Here is a 17,130-nt window from a genome sequence, read left to right as displayed (position 1 = left end):
AACGGTGCATATAAACACAAAAATGCCCATGTCATTGTGAACATATTCGCTGAGAATTTTTTTTTCCCCCAAGGACAGATTTAGCTCATTCAGCCTGTTAAAATCTCATGGATTAGCTCATAGAGCGCTGTGCGTCCTGTCCGTGCGCAGCTGAAAAGAGAGATCCTTTCCAAACGATCTATCAACATAATCTATTAACCTAATTTATTTATTTACTGCATTATTTGCCTCTTGGAAATGATCACATCAATCCTCTTTTTCTGTCTGTTGTTACACAGAACCTTCAGCCTGTCAGCTGCATTGAAGCCTGATGCAGCTGCTGCTGGAGGAGACAGGAGTCTAGGCAGAGGTTCGCAGCATGGCAGCACAGTTTAACGGCACATATAAACACAAAAATGCTTTTCTGGCTCACTCTTTTCATAATGAAGATATCTGTTGAAAGCTATTTTTTTTTGCGAACAAGTCAACGGTCAGCTGAAGGGTGCACACAGCAAAAACTTATCAGACGGCTGTCTATCATTACTTTTGGCATTTTCTCTCACAGCAGCAATGCACATCATGATTAGTCTATTTTCTAGTTTGACAAACATCAACAACTGTCATTGGTACGTATCAGATTTTTGCACATGGGCCAGTGAGCTTTCACATGGCCACCATCGGCCAATGCCGATGTTCCACTGATGCATCGGTGCATCACTGGTTTTGAGGCAGCTTACTGGCTGGCTGGCAAGCTTAACAAATAAATAGAGAGCCTTACTTAGCTAAAATTCTGGCCAATCTGCATGCAGGGATTTCTTACATTATCAAAATTCCATGCTATGAATTTGGAACATAATACAAATTGACTGTGACACCTCATTTGGTGTGAAAAGCATGAATACTATGAACGTTTGGGGTTCAAGACACAGCCACACTGACCTTAGGGCTGGCTCTGATGTAGGCTGACTTCTCATCAGGATACTTCTCCAGACGACGAGGTCCTTTACTGGAAGACTTCTTAAAAACCAGCCAGCAACGCCGATAGATCTGTTGTACATGTAGAAAGAGACAGATGGATAAGAGCAATAAAAGTCATATTCCGTATTTCACTTCATATCAGGAATGATGATACTGAACTAACAACTAATGACTTAGATCAGGGGTTTCAAACTCAATCACAGAAGGGGCCGGATTCTGAATTAAAGTCTAACCTGAGGGACCAACAGGGTCCGTACTTAGTGGTTTAAGTGGTTTAAGGCACTACCCATGTATGCGGGCGGCCTGGGTTCGAATCTGGCCTGTGGCCGTACCGCATGTCTCTCCCCACTCTCTTCCCTGTATCTACTGTCCTTCCGCTATCCAATAAAGGCATTAAAAGGCCAAAAACGAGTCTTAAAAAAAAAAAGACGAAGTCAAAATATGAGATAAAAAGTCAAAATTATAAATTGAAAATGACAAAATGAGATAAAGTCAAAAATATAAGTTAAAAAGGTCAAAATATGAGACACAAAGGCAAAATAATCATTTGAAAATGGTCAAAATATGAAATGAAAGACCAAATAATAGTTTGAAGTCATAATTGTGCAATGCAAAATTGAAAATATGAAATGAAAACACAAACAAATTTGATGTCCCACATTTCTTTTTATCTAGTTTTTTTTATTCTTTATCTTTTTCACATTTTTATGACTTTATGATATTTTATATCATCAAGGTTAAGTTTACATTTTTATACTGAAGGAAATCTGCAAACCTCATATTCTAGGGCCAGTTATAGTAAGAATATGATATATTCTTGTGGGCCAGGTGTAACTGTACCAGGGGTCGGATTTGGCCCCCGGACCTTGAGTTTGACACCCCTGACTTAGATTTGAGGATGCACTAAAAGTAGTACCAGTCAGTTGGTTAAATAGGATATAAGAAGACTGGACTACAGAAAATATTTATGTTCAATCATTTCTGTTTCTTATAATCTGTCTCTGAAAAAGAAACAAAGCTGGAGGCACAAATACAGCAAGAATACCACAGCAGCCTGGAAACATCTGCACACTGTTTTCTTTCAGCCCTAATGTCTCCATCCAACTCTTCTCAGAAAAATATTTTCTCAGTTTTTCTGATGAAGATCTTAGAATAAAAAATAAGTACCATAGTTATCCATATCTGAGCATCACTGAGCTCTTTTACATGAACCAAAGTTTGTAATGTGACGTTTTAGTTGTGATTTGAAGTTTCACAAAATGTTGTAAATATTTTGTGCTGCTTTGTAGCTTTAAACATAAAACAAGGACAATTTTACAGGATAAATGAAAAGTTTTAAAAGTTGCCCACTAATTCCACACTACTAACTACTACCACACTACCACACTACTAAGCTGTTTCCAGGACAAATGGAACATACCATCCCTTTAGTTTTGTCCCCCCCCCACCCCCACCCCCCAGTTGGACTCACTTCCTCCAGAGGTCTGAGCTCCTCACCCCCTCCCTAAAGCAAAGCCCAGACACCCCCATCATTTTCAGCCACTTCCATAAGCTGATGTCCATGGGTGAGGATTGAAGCAAAGACTGACTAGTTTCTCTCACTGTACAGGACTCTTACAATCCTGCAGATGCTGCACCAATCTGTCTCTCAATGCCACGGTCCCGTTCACCCTCAGTGTGAATGAGATCCTGAGATACCAGAACTCCTTCACTTCGGGCAAAACCTCACTCCCCACCCAGAGAGGCCAATCTGCCGTTTCCTGGCAGAGAACCACAGCCCCTGACTCGGAGGTGCTGACCTTCATCCTAACCACTTAGAACCCGGCTGCAAACCTCCCAAGTGCCTGCTGGAGGCCCCAGCCCGAAGAAGCCAATGACACATCATCAGCAAATATCAAAGACACAATTTTGAGGTGTAAACTGCCAACCCTGCTCCCCTGGCTGCCCCAGGACACCATGTCCATAAAAACCACAAACCCCTTTATGCAGTGAGGTGTAAGAAGAAAACAAATGCACAGGGAGAAATATACATAACCTTTTCCATGCAGCATTCCTGTGACAAATAAGAGCTTTTTTGTATATGCTTTATAGAAATCTTTTTACCTTTGTTTCTGTTTTTAAGCCTGACTTTTCATGACTACCACCACTGCGTTTGACTTTAATGCACAGTGTTTGTTTGCAGTTTCTGTGCAGCTATAATAGCATGCTACATTTAATATTCAAAGTCAGATTTCATACCTGATGTACTAATTCAGGTTTCTTTTGTCCTTTATTCAGAGCTTCATCTTTAGCTATCATGGTTAAACCTCACAAAGCATGTGAATGGTGGAGCTTTTTCAGGACAGAACTGCACATGTACACATGCATTTGTATGCATTTCGTCTATCTGCCTGCTCCCGTCTCTCTCTTTAAGTCTCTCAGTTGTTTACAAGAGTGTAGTTTGGTCTCCAGGATGGAGGAGAGAGAAGTGGAGGCTGATCTCTATTGAACACATATGGAATACCAATACAACTCCACCTGTATGGAGGAGAAGTCTGCACAATGAGCCACAGATTCTGCCTGTCTAAATTAGAATGGACGGAGGGGAGTTAAACCGAGTACACGCTCATTTCCACCTGGACATCGATCCATAAAAATGATTTTTCTATCTTCTGTAATTGCAGCTCTGGTGTTCAGCTGGTCGTTGAATTCAAAGAGATCTGTTCTAAATGAACGGGTGAGTCAAAGGCAGCCTGAGAACAGATATTATTAATAATGGAGCAAACAGTGAGGCTTTAAACATACCTGGATGCCCAAGCAGCTCTCTCATTGGCTGGACATGATGTTTAAAAAAAAAAGACCTTTGTTGTACTTAATATTTTCATCAGACTACAATCATCACAGGGAATAATCAACTGGTCATGAAAGTCTTAATTTAATAATTCTGTCTATCTTTATTAGACAAATGGAAATCTGAAAAGATCAAGCTCATGTAAAGTTAAGTTGTGTGGGAAAAACGTGTGAAAGATGCCGCAGAAGTGGGCAAAAACAGGGCAAAAAGTGGTGCAAACAGTGACAGAAATGGGTTGAAAATTTTAAAAAGCAGCAAAAAATGGCAAAAAATAGATAAAAGGGGAAAGATGGCAACAGGCAGCTAAAGTGAGCAGAAAGATGTTGCAGAAATGGGCTAAAATTGGCAAAAAAAGGGGGAATCTGAGGCCAAAAATGCTAATATGGGTAAGAAGTGGTTAAAAAACTACAGAAATGAATTAAAACAGGGGAAAATTGGGATAAAAGTGGCAGAAAATACGCAAAACTGACAAAATAAAAGGGAAAAATGGGCAAAAAGCAGCAAAAATTGGTTAAAGGCAGCAAAAGATATGGCAATAATGGATGGCAAAAGTGGTGAAAGTGGTTACAAAAATCATTTCAAGCTCCAAAATGAAGTGTTAGCAGAATGCTAGCACCAATGCTACTGATCCAACACACATACAATTATATTATCAATAAATCAAAAGTGGGAGGGCCCATTCTCTGAGGTTTTCAGGGGTCTGCACACACAAGTCCACAGCCAGTGATCACTTTATTAGGCATACCTGTTCAAAGCTCATTAAGATAGTAACCTGTGTGCAGACATGAAGACTTGGACAAGGATGGACAAATGTTAACATTCAAACAACATATGAGAATATGTATGGATGGAATCAGTTAAAACTGATGGTCACTCTACAGAGCTGCCTTCACCATCACTGATGGGTCTGAATGGGTAAGTGTGATGTCATTCTGTTATAGCAGCGGGCGAGCCAGCTTCACCTCCCCCACCCCAGCCACCTCCATAATAGCTTAAAGCTTGTTGCACTCTCATATTTAGCTACTATAATTAATTGCTTCTAAAATAATCTAATTGTTTTCAAAACACATGGTCATTTATGTATCCATCCATATGAGGGTTTCTATCCATATGCTTTCCTGGAAAGTCAAAGTCAGCTGCTTGACAAACCCAGAGAGCCTTTTTAGAGCAGAGCCTTCTCTGCCAAATAAAACTGCAAATACATTTTTTCAATAAACTGGTTAAATGTATGGCGAGTGTTCCTGACTGAATGTAGGTTATAATATAGAATGATTTATTGCTTGAATATGTTGAAAAATGCATAGGTTGAGGAACCTAATAATAATTGCATATTAAATCGCAATTACAATATTGGGGGTAAAATCGCAATTAGATTATTTTTGCAAATTGTTCAGCCCTAATTCATATAGGGTTTACCTAAAAAAGGGGCGCTGAAGAATCCTAAAAACTATGGACTAGTGATAAAAAATGAAACAAGGTGAACACATTTTGAACATGCTGGCTGACAGATCCAGAAATTTCTAGAGCATCTAATCAGATGTGACACTCCCTAATAAATAATTCTGTTTAAATTTGTCACTCTGTGATGGAGCAGACACCGAATGTGCAGGCTGGAGGGATCTAAAATAAAAAATATAAACAACACAGCGGAACTAATGAAGCAAATTTCATCCACTGAAATATTATTCCATCAATCTAAAACATCTAAAATAAAAGATCTAAAATAAAAAATATAAATAACACAGCGGAACTAATGAAGCATATTTCATCCACTGAAATATTATTCCATCAATCTGCGGTATGACATTCTACTCTTTTCAACTGTGGTCTGATGGTGGAAATCACATTTTTAGATCTGGTATGAATGGATGAGTAAAAGAAAAACATTGATTTATCCTCGGCGAGCTGAAGGGAAAATGTGTGAAGTAAAAGAAAAACAGCTACCTATTATTCAAAACGCCCACAGACCCATTTAAATGTTCTGAATGAGCCGTACTGCAAGGTTACACTGAGGCAGCGCTTACTGTAACATCATTTTCTCAGACTTTCATGTGAGCAAACCCCTCTGGAATAAGAGTTACTCCAAAGTGTTTCACATCAGCTTCATCTTTGAAGCTGTACGAAGGGAGCAATTAGCAGTTTCTTTCCCCCTCCTCTGTCTCGTCTCTTTTACTTCACTCAGCTCTCCTCGCAGCACGTCTGCCGAGGCCTGCTCGCTTCAAACAGCGCATCAGGAGAAGACACAGTGAGGAGGGAGATGAATGAGAGGAGGGAGGTGGAAGTGAGACTAAAAAGATAAAGTCAACATCAAAGCAGAAACAGAATGTAGAACTTCCATCAGAGTTTAGTAATGAGGAACTATTTTAGAACTGTTGTTTTTTATACTCCGTTTTTCTCCTTAAAAAATACTTTGACAGGGCGCCAGTTTAGCTCGGCTGGTAGAGCAGGAGCTAGGGATGTAACGATATGAAAATTTCATATAATGTTATTGTGACCAAAATTATCACGGTTATCATTATTATCACGGTATTGCTGAAATGTGCTCAAAATGTTCAAAAAGTACTTATACACACACTGAAATCATTTAACCAAGTTTTTTAAAAATAAAATAAAATAACACATACAATGTACTTTGTTGGCAGAACATTAAAATATTAACATCAAACATATAAATGTGCATTAAAGATGGCACCATATGGCCATAAGAGGTAGCTGCACTTTGTGCAAACTGTAGATAAGATCCAAGAATACTTTTCTTTGCATTCAGTGCTCAAGACTAGATCTAGTCTTACAGATCTAAGAAAAACTGGTACAGAAAGAACACTTTCACTGTTTCATGTACCTTTGTGTACAATCTCGCTCTTTCGCTCTCTCTCGCTCTTTCGCTCTCTCTCTCTCTTTCGCTCTCTCTCTCGTGCTCTCTCTCGCCATGTTTTCAAGCTGCGCATGCACACCAGAGTCTCAGAGAGCGCTGCTCCTTCTTCTTCAATGGTGTTTAACGGCAGCTGGCATCCATGAAGTTGCATTACTGCCACAGAGCGCTGTGGCTTCTCCAGGAACTGAGCAGTATCACCGTGAGCTTGCAAAGTGCAGTAATCAAACACAATTTTAACGGTAATTAAAATTTGAAACGGTAATACTAACCGTCTCGAATTTTACCACGGTTTATAGTTACGGTTATCGTTACATCCCTAGCAGGAGCTTCACCAGCATCCTCTAAACCGCAGCAGGGATTGTGCCCACTGTCAACTAGAGAAAGGGATGAGACAAAACAATTAAGTATCATCACACTCTATAGTCAGCCCTAAAATTGGTTGGAGTAAGTGTTAATATTGTGATGGACTCAGCCCCCAAAGGCTGGTAAAACATGAGCCGTACTTCTGCCCCCAGGGCTGTAGCTCCTACCTTAAACTCATACCTGCCAACATTCAGGTTTCAAAGAGGAGGGTATGATGGGGTCAAAGGGGCTATGACTCATGCCTCCATGTTTGGCTTTAGTATTGAGAGCTTAGCATTCTGTCATTCTACCTGTTGGTACCTAATACAGTCATGGACAAAATGTTTTCCATAAAATACATCATTTCTCCCAGAGATTGTTGCAATCAACAAATGTTTTGGTATACATGTGTTTATTGCCTTTATGTGCATTGGAACGACACAAAAAATCCGAAGGAAAAAGACAACATTGGCATAATTTTACACAAAACTCAAAAAATAGGCCGGACAAAATTGTTCGCAACTTAATATTTGGTTGCACACCCTTGGGAAATAATAACTGAAACCAATCTCTTCCTATAACCATCAACAAGCTTCTCACACCTCTCAACTGAAATTTTGGACCACTCTTCTTTTGCAAACTGCTCCAGGTCTCTCAGATTTGAAGGGTTCCTTCTTGCAACAGCAGTTTTGAGATCTCTTCATAGGTGTTCAATGGGATTTAGATCCAGACTCATTAATGGCCACTTCAGAACTCTCCAGCGCTTTGTCTCCAACCATTTCTTGGTGCTTTTTGAGGTTTGTTTGGGGTCATTGTCCTGCTGGAACACCCATGACCTCTGACACAGACCCAACTTTCTGACACTAGGCCCTACATTGCGGCCCAAAATCTTTTGATAGTCTCAGATTTCATGATTCCTTGCAGACAGTCAAGGCATCCAGTGCCAGAGGCAGCAAAACAATCCCAAAGCATCCTTGAACCTCCACCATGTTTGACTGTAGGTACTGTGCTCTTTTCTTTGTAGGCCTCATTCTGTTTTCTGTAAACAGTAGAATGACGTGCTTTTCCAAAAAGCTCTACCTTAGTCTCATCTGTCCTCAAAATGTTCTCCCAGAAGGATTGAGGCTTACTCAGGTACATTTTTGCAAACTCCAGTCTGGCTTTTTTATGTCTCTTTGTCAGCAGTGGGGTTCTCCTCAGTCTCCTGCTATAATGCTTCATCTCATTCAGATTACGACGTATGGTCCCAGCTGACACTTTTGCACCCTGAGTCTGCAGGACAGCCTGAATTTGTGTGGAAGTTGACTGAGGATGTTTATCCACCATTCCAACTATCCTGCGTTACATTCTTTTGTCAGTTTTTCTCTTTTGTCCAGGTCCAGGGAGATTAGCCACAGTGCCATGGGTTATAAACTTCTTGATAATATTACGCACAGTGGACAAAGGAATTTCTAGATCTCTGGAGATGGTCTTGAAACCTTGAGATTGTTCATATTTTTCCACAGTATTGCTCTAATGCACAAAAAGGCAATAAATGTGTATGCCAAAAACATTTGTAACTGCAACAATTTCTGGGAGAAATGGTGTATTTTCTGGAAAAATTCCAGGGGTGCCAACATTTTCGTCCATGACTGTATGATTTTAACGTTGTCATTTTTGGCTTTAAAAGTTCAGTTTTTCTGTTCTCCAGTTTAAAAACGTAGTTCTTGGTCATATCAGAGGACCATTCCACCTCAGCAGCGTTTCCACATTCTAGTTTGTAAGCAGACCAGAGCAGCCAGACTCCTTCAGATGATACAAAGCCAACTTGACTAGGGCTGAACGATTTGCAAAAATAATCTAATTGCAATTTTTTCCTGCAGTATTGCAATTGTGATTTAAAATGGGATTATTTAGGTTCCTCATTTTTTCTGTTGTTTAACAAACGTGAGCAAGAAATCATTCTATTTATAACAAGTACAATAATAGATAAATTAAGATAGGTCAAAGTTTAGAAAAAATATCTTTCTGTGATTTTGGCTCATATAGCAAATTTGATATCAGTTGTTTTATTGAAGGGGATGATCATTTCTCATATTATTCTCATTTTGATGAAGAAAAATAAATTAATGAGCAAGAAAAGTAAGATTTTTAAAAAATAAATAAATAAAAAATAAAAAAGATACTTAAAGGTTTGAATAATAAAGCAGTGATACTCAACACTTGGCTCAAGAGCCACATGTGACTCTTTTATGTCTTCATTTGAAATATTATTTCCCAGAAAACCTTAAAAAAGGGAAGCTTTTTTTTTGCACTTTTTCACCTTTTTTTCCACTTTTCACACATTTAAGCTGCCTTTTGACATTGAAAACCACTTTTTTGCCACTTTTATCCTGTTTTTCCCTTCTAAGGCTATCTTATGCCTTTTAATACCACTTTTCCCCTAGTTTTTTTTCCCATTTTGACACTTTTTTTGCAACTTTTTACCCATTTTTTGACACTTTCATCCCATTTTTGTCCTTTCTCACCCTTTTGTCTCCACATTTTTACCATTTTAAGCTACCTAATATCATTAAATACCACCTTTTTACTAGTTTTTGCCCATTTTAGCCAATGTTGACTGCTTTTTGCCCATTTTAGTCATTTTTCACTCTTTTTTTTTTGCCACTTTTGGACCATTTTATGCCAACTGTTACTCATTTTTTGTCACTTCTCACCCATTTTTGCTACTTTCTGACCCTTTATGTCCCTTTTTCACCCATTTTTGCTGCATTTTGACCATTTTTGCCACCTTTAACTTATTTTTATTGCTACTTCAAGCTGTTTTTGCCACTTTTCACCACTTAGATTGTGGCGCTGCGATTTGAAAATTGCAGCATGCCATATTGCGTTTTAATCTAATTTGTGATTAATTTCCCAGCCCTAAACTTGACTAATGAGTGAGACCTGATAGAGCCTTAATCCACAACCAACAGACAACATCCATATAAAACTGTGTTTCTGTAAAACTGATGGATGTGGCTTTCTCTGCATGAAGCCTGGATTTATTTTGGTCTCCTTGAGCTCCTCGGGGAAATATCTCCTCTTTAGCTGCTAACTGCTCCCCGGTGTTCACCTGCAATTCTTCAGATTTGTCTCTCTGCTGTTTTCTGGTGAGGAGGTAATGAACAGCAGCATTTCAGATCTCCTTTTTCCTGTAAACATCTGACTGCGGCTGGAAACAAATCAGCCAGGAGGGTGAAAAAAACGAGATAGAGGATGGTGAAACAGTCCCTCTGAGGAGAGCAGCAGGGCTGAATGGTTTTTCATCCTCCATGTTTTCATTCAGCCATTGTTAATACAGAAATATTGATCACTGCACCTTTGGAAAATGTAGTCTGCACTGACAAAGATGATCATTTAAAGTGAAGGTTTGAAGGCTGCCTTCATGCACAAATATCATGACGACAAAGGCAGGGAGCACGGGGGGAGTGGTAACTGGAACTAAACAAAAGCATGCAGAGAGTCAAGAAGACTTTGCACACAGAGTCTGTTTATTTCATCTGAATTTTTCACATGCTTAAAAAGAAAATTCTTCTGTTGATCTCATGTTGTTCTAATCATGTTTGCACAACGACCAAGGGTGTCAAGTACTTAAGTAGAAATTTTGGGTATCTATACTTTACTGGAGTAACTATTTTTCAGCCGACTTTTTACTTCTACTCCTTACATTTTCAAGCAATTATCTAAACTTTCTACTCCTTACATTTTAAAAATGACCTCATTCCTCCTATTTCATTTCAGTTTGTTTTCATTCCGGCTTGGCATTGTTGAAAAAAAAAAAACACAAATAAAAACCCTAAAACCTATCCAGATAAATCACGCCATCCGGATAGAGTGAATTTGATTGTGGTTGGATGAGAAGTTTAAACATAATACCATTCTGACACCCTATTGGTTTGTACGTGATCCATCGCACCTGCGCACATGATACAAATCACATCACACTCCAGCAAAGAAACAGCAGACGTATGTAGCCTAGTACGAAGATGTCTGTGGCAGAGACTCAAGAGAACTGGAGCGAAATGTCCCAACCAAGCACCAGCGAGGAGGTTGGTAGCCAGGAAGTTCAAAACTTAGAGGGAACTAGTCATTATATCTTCTGCTCCATGAAACACATGTTAATGCTCAGTAGAACACATATATGGTCCTTGAATGTATTTGTATTGTACTAAAATGTGTTCATTTTCAGTGGGCGTAAATGCGGCTGAAACAGGTGCATCCCAAATTTTTCAACAGTAAACATTTTGATATAACATTATAGTCATTATGACCTTTAAGCTTTTGTCCTTAATGGCATTTTTCCCCTTTACATTACTTTTACTTCTATAATTTAAGAAGTTTTGAAACCAGTACTTTTATACTTTTACTTGAGTAAAAAGCTTGAGTTGATACTTCAACTTCTACCCAAGTCTTTTTAAACCCTAGTATCTATACTTCTACCTGAGTAATGAATGTGAATACTTTTGACACCTCTGACAGTGACACCAAAACTTTTGTCTGTTATTTATTTCAGAACAGGTGTGATTTGATGGTGATGATTCAGAGCTGCACCTCCTGCTTCCTTCTCTCTCACTCACTAAACCTTTCCCTCTCCCTCTCTCACACTGAAACCTCACTTTAAACCCACCGATATGTCTGTGTATTATGCAGATATCAACCAAAGTATAGAAGAGAGATAGGCAAAGGTTGGTCTCACAGCTACCAAACAGAGACTGAATTTAAAGCTTCTCTCCATCTCTCCAACTTGGCACTGGGTCTGAACAATTCTGGAAAATAATCCAATTGTGATTGTTTCCCCTCAATATTGTGATTGTGATTTGATATGTGATTATTAATTAACTTTGTTTTATTCCTAAACAAGGGCTGAACAATTCTTTAAAAATATTGAATCTGATTATTTTGACTTGTATTCCAAATTGGGTATGAACTGTTGCATTAAAGGGTTTTTGCACTCAGTGAGCAAAGACCTTAAGTCATAAGTGGTTTTTCTGCTTAGTGAACACACCTTATAAGGTGCTGGTTTTATTGAGCACATTCCTCAATTCAAGAAATAAACAGGAGAGATGGGCGGAGCTGATGGGCGGAGCTAAGCAGCGCTGGTCTGTCCTCCTTATATTGTGCTGTTGTTTTGAATGAGAGCTCCTGGCAGAAGAATTTTACATCCTGGGGACTGAAATGCTTTCAGCTAAACAGGTCAGAGGTTTCCATCATAGCACATGCATGAAGCTTTTTCATGGTCAGATCCCTGAACATGTTTCATATCTTTTCAAACAGAGCAGCATAAAACGTTTCTGCCATGGAGCTCAGATAGATACTAGCATGTTGTCTCCTGTTAGGATGTCTCTATCCTAACATGACTGTTTACCAGGGAAGTTTTTGAGCCAATAAGAATCACTTCCAGCATCCCTGTAGTCATCACTGAGTGTACTAATGGTGGGTTAAAAGTTAAAGCTGCATTTCTTAAAGAATCAAAGAAATGCATGTGAAGGTACGCTATACTTACTGAGAGCTCAGGATGTATGTCAGCATGAGCTTGGTCTGAGCTGTGCCTTATAATGTGACTGGTCAGTGTATTTTCTGGCAGATCCATTTCCAGATAAAAACCAGACTCAAAAAATGGGAGAAACTCTTGTTATTCCGTTTTTTTTTTTTTGTTTCCGTTTTTGAACAAAGATAGAAAAACGGAAAAAACAAGCCATTTTTCGTTTTTTTGTTTTTTTGTTTTTTGTTTCAGTCACAAAAATGGAAAAAATGGAAAAAGCGAGCCGTTTTTCTGTTTTGGTCACAAAAATGGAAAACCAGTAACAACATTTTAAAAAACAGGGTCTATTTTTTGTTTGTTTCAATCCCTTTATTTTGTTTTCTTTATTTAATGGAATTCTCGAGGAAAAGGTCATGTGACCACTGGGAAAGGTGAGCGTTTCAAAGTAAAAGCCTCCATGACTTGACCAGGATTGTAATTCTGTAAACCACAGGGAGGATTTAAAGGTTTTATGGATTCTATCCGATCCTAATCGCCAGGTGGCACTCTGGCGTCAGACATCTGACTCTCCTGAAACAAATCTCTGCTTTTCATCAAAATTTCTCTCCTCACCCTGTCCATGATATTATCTGGATAACAAAACAAGAGGGAACCACATGAAATTAATTTAGCAGCTTACTAGTCATTCTCAGAATCCTAAATAAGCTTTAATTTCAATCTAAACACAAAGACACACAAACTAAGAGAGAGAGAAGGTAACAGGCTCAGCAGCTGGAGTAAACTGACACAATTAAAAAGCTCATTACATTTTGTCCAATGAAAGCAGACGACTGCAGGAGGGATCAAGGAGCAGACGGAGAACAATTCAGAGATAATGAAGCTATAACAAGAGGAATTCAACAGAGTGGGATGATAAATGACTGAACAGCAACTGGTTGATCCAGGAGACGGGTCAGAGCTGCTTTCAAACAGAGGCAGATAGTACACATCATAAGACAAAAACACTTGGAAATAAATGCTACACTCATATACAGTAGGCCTGAGGAAACCATGGATGTATGTAGGTTAAAATAAAAAGCTGACCGGAAAGAATCATTCATTGACGAATGGAAACTTTTTCTAGGGATGTCTCAGACCTAAGTGTGATGACTTCTCACAATTACAGGACCCTATTTTTGTGATTGAGATTTACCTTCTTCATTAATCAGAAAACTTTTCTGCTCTAATGTTGAGAGTAACAAGTTATGAATTGAATTACAGTGTGATAATTCATTCACTGTATGTGTTCATTCATGGCATTGATTAGCAAAATCCCTAACAGACTAAAACATTATTATTAATATTCCACAGGCTAAACAGTTCACAAAGGCTAAGTCAGATTTTATGTTTTCATACACAGACGAGCTACTTACTGTGATTTATCTGACATTTTATGGGTTGGTAGGGACGTCAAATATCCAAATATTGGACAAAAACACTAGAGAGGTTTTGTTGTGTCCCCCTTTACAGACCGAGTTAGAGAAAAAGAAAGAGGACTCAAAAATCAGGGTCAGGTAGTGCACTCCTGAGTGGCTCCTGATCCTAGGAGAGCTATAACTCATCCCAGACACATACACACCTTCTGCTGCCACAGCATCAGCGTCCTGCTGAGCGTGCATTTCTTCATCAGTCCATCTGACATGGACTAACAGAGCAGAGGTGAGGGAGTGTGTGCTGTATGTGTATGTCTGTGCTTCTCTGGGATCAAACGTTCTCCCATCCCTGCAGTCAGTTTTTTAAAGTTATTTGAATTTGTACTGAAATGACAGAATGATAACATAATCAGGATGACAGTACTGTAGTAGGGGGTGCAAGGTTGTTAAAGTGAGATGGAACCTGGACAGGATCAGCGGAGCATCCTTAGGATCCAGCCTTCTCTGAATGACAACAGTTAACTTTTTTTTAACATTTTATTTATAGTTTTTTAGATAGAACATAGTTAACACATCAAGTACAGTAAAAGAAAAGGAGGATTGGACTAAGCTGGACTGGGGACATCACTGAGCAGTGGAAGGAACACTTTGAGGAGCTCCTGAACCTGTCTAACATGTTCTCTGAGGAGGAGACAGAGTCTGAGGATCTGGGGGTGGTCTCAGCTAGATCCTTGGCAGAGGTCATAAATGTAGTTAAACAGCTCAATAGTGGCAAGAAGCAACATGCGCAGTCATGGACCAAAGTATTGGCACCCCTGGAATTTTTCCAGAAAATACACCATTTCTCCCAGAAATTGTTGCAAATACAAATGTTTTTGGTATACACATGTTTATTTCCTTTATGTGCGAACAACACAAAAAATTAGGAGAAAAAAGCCAAAACTGGAGGACCCCCACCATGACAAAGAGACATAAAAAAGCCAGACTGGAGTTTGCAGAAATGTACCTGAGTACGCCTCGATCCTTCTGGGGGCACTTTTTGTGGACAGATGAGACTAAAGTAAAGCTTTTTGGAAAAGCACATCATTCCACTGTTTACAGAAAACGGAATGAGGCCTACAAAGAAAAGAGCACAGTACCTACAGTCAAACATGGTGGAGGTTCAAAGATGTTTGGGATTGTTTTGCTGCCTCTGGCACTGGGTGCCTTGACTGTGTGGAAGAAATCATGAAATCTGGAGACTATCAAAAGATTTTGGGCTGCAATGTTGGACCTTTTGAAAAAGAAGACTGGAGAGTGTGCTTACATTATCGCGGTAGCACACAACTCAGCCACCCAGGGAAAGTTTACTCTAGGGTGCTGAAAGGAGGCTCTGGCTGATAGTCAAACCTTAGATTCAGAAAGAACAATGCAGACTGGGTCTGGTCATAGGACAGTGGATCAGCTCTTTCTGGGAGTACAGATGGACAACAAGCTGGACTGGTCCAGCTACATGAACACTCTGTAGAAGAAGGGTCAGAGCAGGTTGTTCTTCCTGAGGAGGCTACGCTTTTTCAATATCTCAAAACCTCTGTTGTGCACTTTTTACAAGACTGTTGTGGCCAGTGCTCTTTTCTTTGGGATGGTCTGCTGGGGGCAGGCTTCTTGCTCAGCTGATAAGAACAGAGTCCACAAATTGGTAAGAAAATCAGGCTCCATCATCGGAGCCCAGCAGGACAAAATTGAGCAGGTGGCTGAGGTGCAAATGCTCAATAAACTGAACTCAGTAAAAAATAACCCGTCACACCCACTTCACACTCTGGGGGTGTTTCCACAGAGCACCTTCAGTCACAGGCAGATCACCCCAAGGTGAAAGACTGAACGCAAACGGAAGTCTTTTCTGCCAGCAGCCAAAAAGACTTTTTAATGTGCGATTGCTTTCTTTCTATGTGCTACTATAATTGTTGTATACATGGTTTTTAAGGAGTTTTTAGGATTGTCATTTCTCAAAGAGTTTAGCTCTGTCTCTTGACCATTTTTATCACTTTATTACAGAAAGATCTGTTTGCACACAGCACTTTTTGCACTGTAGGATTTTATTATATGGTGTAAATGTGTTTGTACAGAAGCGTATGTATGGATGTATGTGTATGCTATGTGCATTCCTCTTTTTACTTCTGTTTTTGTCTTTCTTCTTTTTCCTTCAGTAAATGAACCAAGACATAGAGCACAAAGTCCAAGCCTTGTTGGCAGCTCAGTGAAAAAGTGATGTAGGAGGAAAACTAGGGAAAACAGAAAACCCTCTGAAGCCTCCCCGACATGTTGGGTTTACAAGTATGGCCTGGCCACATGTGCATGCCTGCAGATGGATGCACAGACAGGTGGATAACCCAGCCCCTGGCTATCACTGAGACAGAGGCATAAAAACATACAGAAAAACAAACAGGTATGTGGTGAGGATTAAATATGCATCTGGCACTGGGCAGACCGGACCACTAAATCTGACACCTCAGATTTTTCACGACCCACTTCATCCTGACATTGGAGGTCTGCTGTGAAACTTTTACTTTCAGCATTTAATTATTGATACCATTTAAATAAAAAATGAGGGACAATGGATCACTCCAGTTTGCACCAATAAGGAGTCATATTCACAAATATGAAGAGCACCAAAAATGTACAAAACTGATAGATCTTATATTAATTAAATGGTAAAATGTCTCAGTTTTCACTTCTGGAATGTTTGTTTATGTTCTATTGTGAATAAAATTTGGTTTGTGAGATTTTAAAATCATTGTATTCTGCCTTTATTTACTTTTTACACAGCACACCAACTTTTTTGGAATTGGGGTTGAGGATAAGTAGAAATAAAGAAATAGAATAATATAGAATAGAATAAAGAAAATACCGATGACTTTGCAGATGCCTGATTAAATTATAATGAGAGAGCTCATCTAACATGACGATTAAGTTGTTCCATTTAAAACAGTCTGAACAGTTAAGCAGCTCTTCAAAGCACATCTTTATCTTTATGCCATGATGACACATCCTCAATCCAAACCATGTCAGCACCACTGCAATGACAGTCTGACAAGCCCAGGGCTGGGTCAGGTAAAGGCCCCAAAAACAGATCATAACCCAAGTTTAAATATTCAAAGAGTGTAGTCTGGTAATAAAACTGAATTAGTTATGATGCCACTCACTCATGGTTGATTGTCAAGCCAGAAAAAAT

General features: G+C 39.2%; 1 protein-coding gene across 1 annotated transcript in view; it reads right to left on the bottom strand.

Moving 5' to 3' along the window:
• Positions 1-17,130, bottom strand: part of dok4 (docking protein 4) — a 52,218-nt gene that overhangs the window by 14,868 nt on the left and 20,220 nt on the right. The window contains exon 2 of the mRNA XM_041792256.1: positions 919-1,026. Within this exon, the coding sequence (XP_041648190.1) occupies positions 919-1,026 (108 nt within the window). The remainder of the gene's footprint in view (positions 1-918; positions 1,027-17,130) is intronic.

Source organism: Cheilinus undulatus, linkage group 1 (assembly GCF_018320785.1).
Source record: "Cheilinus undulatus linkage group 1, ASM1832078v1, whole genome shotgun sequence".
Classification (NCBI taxonomy): domain Eukaryota; kingdom Metazoa; phylum Chordata; class Actinopteri; order Labriformes; family Labridae; genus Cheilinus; species Cheilinus undulatus.
Note: the sequence above shows the minus strand (reverse complement) of the source record. Positions and strands in the feature narration are given on the sequence as shown.